This window comes from Emys orbicularis, chromosome 1 (genome assembly GCF_028017835.1).
Source record: "Emys orbicularis isolate rEmyOrb1 chromosome 1, rEmyOrb1.hap1, whole genome shotgun sequence".
In the NCBI taxonomy this organism is placed as follows: domain Eukaryota; kingdom Metazoa; phylum Chordata; order Testudines; family Emydidae; genus Emys; species Emys orbicularis.
Genome location: NC_088683.1, coordinates 367,303,651 through 367,306,522, shown reverse-complemented (window position 1 = coordinate 367,306,522; position 2,872 = coordinate 367,303,651). Strand labels below are relative to the sequence as shown.

Genomic DNA, 2,872 nt, shown 5'->3' with positions numbered 1-2,872 from the left:
AGGTTCTTGGTGGCAGGACACGTCTCCCCAGCATCTGTCCTCCCATTCGGTTCACGTTCTGCCCTCTGAGTCCATCCTTCAATGGCCTTCCATATGGTAATGTCTCCCTGCACTGGGAACTCTGCCCATGGCTCCACCTTGCTCTCCCCAGCTGCTCATCACGTTCGCCTGCCATATAACTTGTGGCACAGCCGGAGTCCACTATCCTAGCTCTGGCCCCGCAGCTCCTCACTGTAGCTCAGCCCTGGCTCCCCGTTAGGGCAGATGGTTTGTGCTGCCCCATCTCCCGACTGATCCGCTCCAGCTGCAACTCCCCAGCTCTGCCTCGTCACTGCTGCTCTGCCTTCAGCCCAGCTCTGCATTCTGGGCTTCTTCTCTGGCCCCTCTTGTCGGGCTGGGGTGGCCAGATTTCCACTGCATTATAGCCCAAAGTTACTGAAAAACTAACCTAAAAGTAGCCCAATCAATTTCTTGAAACAATATTTTTTTTAATTCACACTTTGGTCTATACATCAAATAACAAAACAAAGATTTTGTTACATACCTAGTACAGAATTGATTAAAAAAAAAAAATAATTACAAGCCCCAGGAGAAGTTTTTCCACATTAGCAAAAAAGATATCATAAGATAATAAAATTCAAATTCAAACTCCCAATACTGGTATTTGTCTCTTGACTGAGGGATGGCAGGAGTTTTGAACATACTATGGCAACTGACGCTGTTAAAATAGCCCAAAACATATGTAGTATAAAAAAACAAAAACATTATTATCGTATTTATTTCTAATTGCATTCAATGATGGTAGTCAATGTCCACATTTTGTGTTGAATTAGTTTGTTACTGTTAGTCTTTACACTTTTTATCCTACAGGTTTCGTGAAGGATTGGACGTGAAAAAAAAATTGCTCACTGGATCATTGTACACATGAAAAAGAAATTCAGCACTGTAGTTTCTTTCTTTTCTGTTTGGCTATCTGAAAGTATAGCTTCTGTTCATCAAACTGATCAGAAATCCTGTTCAAACAGGGACAAAGGGAAACCCATCTTGCATCAAAAATCTGCAGTATGTTCTGGTAGTCTAGGAGTTAGAGAAAAGCCGAGTCACCTGTTGTCTGGGGTTAAGGGCTGATGGGTGACAATGAAAGAGGACGGGTGATGGTCAGAGAGAGGGAACTTAGCAACAGAGAGCACAGTGCTTGGTGATGGAGTGCTAAGACATTAGATGAGAGGAATTTCTCAGACTGTGAACTTCCAAAGTGCTGAGCTCAGCCAAACTGCGACAGAGCACCCTTGATTAATGAGGAGGCATCCTTTCACCCTCTTGTCACACAGGTTGAAATTCAGTGGCCTCCGGCCATCACCTTCTGCAAGTGTATCTGCCCAATTTCTCACGAAGCTCTTGGGTTTTGACCCCATAAATGACAGGGTTGAGCATAGGAGGAACAAGTTGATAGAGGACGGACAAGATGATGCGACCATGGGGAGTGATGTCTCCATTCAACCGGATTGTCAGGATGCTGAAGAGGACGGGAGTATAAAACATCAGCATGACAAAGATGTGGGCTGTGCAGGTGTTGAGGGCTTTCTGGTGGGCTCTTTTGGAGGATATTCTGAGGACGGCCCTAATGATGAGACCATAGGACAGCACAATGAGCATCAGATCTGACCCCATGAGTAAAAATGGCATCACGAAGCTGTATGTCATGTTGAATGTGATATCCCCACACGATATCATTGCCAAAAGCATGTGCTCACATTGTGTCTGGGGAATAAAGTGGTTGTCACAGAATGGCAGCCTGCTCAGTGTCAGGGGTAGGGGCACCATGAAGAGCACAGATCTTACCAAACCCGCAAGCCCTAGCATAGCTATTCGTTCATTGGTGAGGATGGTGGCATATCTCAAAGGATTACATATGGCAACATAGCGATCAAAGGCCATTATCATGAGAACAGCAGACTGCACAAAACCAACTGTGTGAAGGAAGAAAATTTGGGTGAGGCAGCCACCCATAGTAATGCCTTTCAAATTGAACCAAAATATACAGAGTGCCTTTGGCATGACTGTGCTAGACTTGGTGATGTCTGTGAGTGCCAGCATGCAGAGCAGCAGGTACATCGGCTTGTGCAGGGTCTCCTCTTTGCTTACAACAAACAGAACCATGAAATTTCCCAACAGGCTGATAATGTAGGAGGTAGAGTAAGGGATGGAAATCCAAACGTGGGCATCTTCCATGCCAGGGGTGCCCATTAGGATGAATGTTGATGGGTCAGAGGGGGTGAGGTTCAAAGCTGCCATGAAGTCATCAATGTGTCGATCAGGCTTAGAAATGCTCAAAATACCTGTGTAGGGAGAGAAGCAAAGTGACAGGGGTTACTCGGTGTATACAATTATCAGGGTAAGTATTTTATAGTTATTATCAATCTAGAAAGGGGCGTGAGCAGTGAGGTGACAACATTTGTAGATGGCACCAGATTATTTAGGTCATAGTCAAGTACAGAGACATTCTCAGAAGGAGCTAACCAAGCCACGTGAATGTGCAGCACGTTGGCAGATGAACTTTGATGGCAATAATTGCCCCATGTATGCCTACTGGAGGGAAAAACTTGAATTCATCAAACAGCTTACAAGCTTCTAATTTAAATGTTTGCACTCAGGACAGATATCTGGGTGTCATGGTACACAGCTCTGTGAAACCCTGCTCACAGTGCAAGCACAGACAGAAACTAAGCAAAATATTGGGATCCAGGAGGAGTGGGATGATGGAATTATACAGAAAACACAGTGTCATGAGATCAATCAGACAATGTTTCACCCTCCTCTGGACTCCTCTGTGTAGTACTGGGCACCCTTTTCGCATAGAATATTGCAGAAA

At 44.9% G+C, this 2,872-nt stretch overlaps 1 protein-coding gene across 1 annotated transcript; it reads right to left on the bottom strand.

Annotated features, from left to right (window-relative positions):
- Positions 1–1,356: 1,356 nt before the first annotated feature.
- LOC135881154 (olfactory receptor 52N4-like) lies at positions 1,357–2,295 on the bottom strand. The gene has a single exon (XM_065407702.1). It carries the CDS (start codon positions 2,293–2,295, stop codon positions 1,357–1,359), a length of 939 nt encoding a protein of 312 aa, XP_065263774.1.
- Positions 2,296–2,872: the final 577 nt, after the last annotated feature.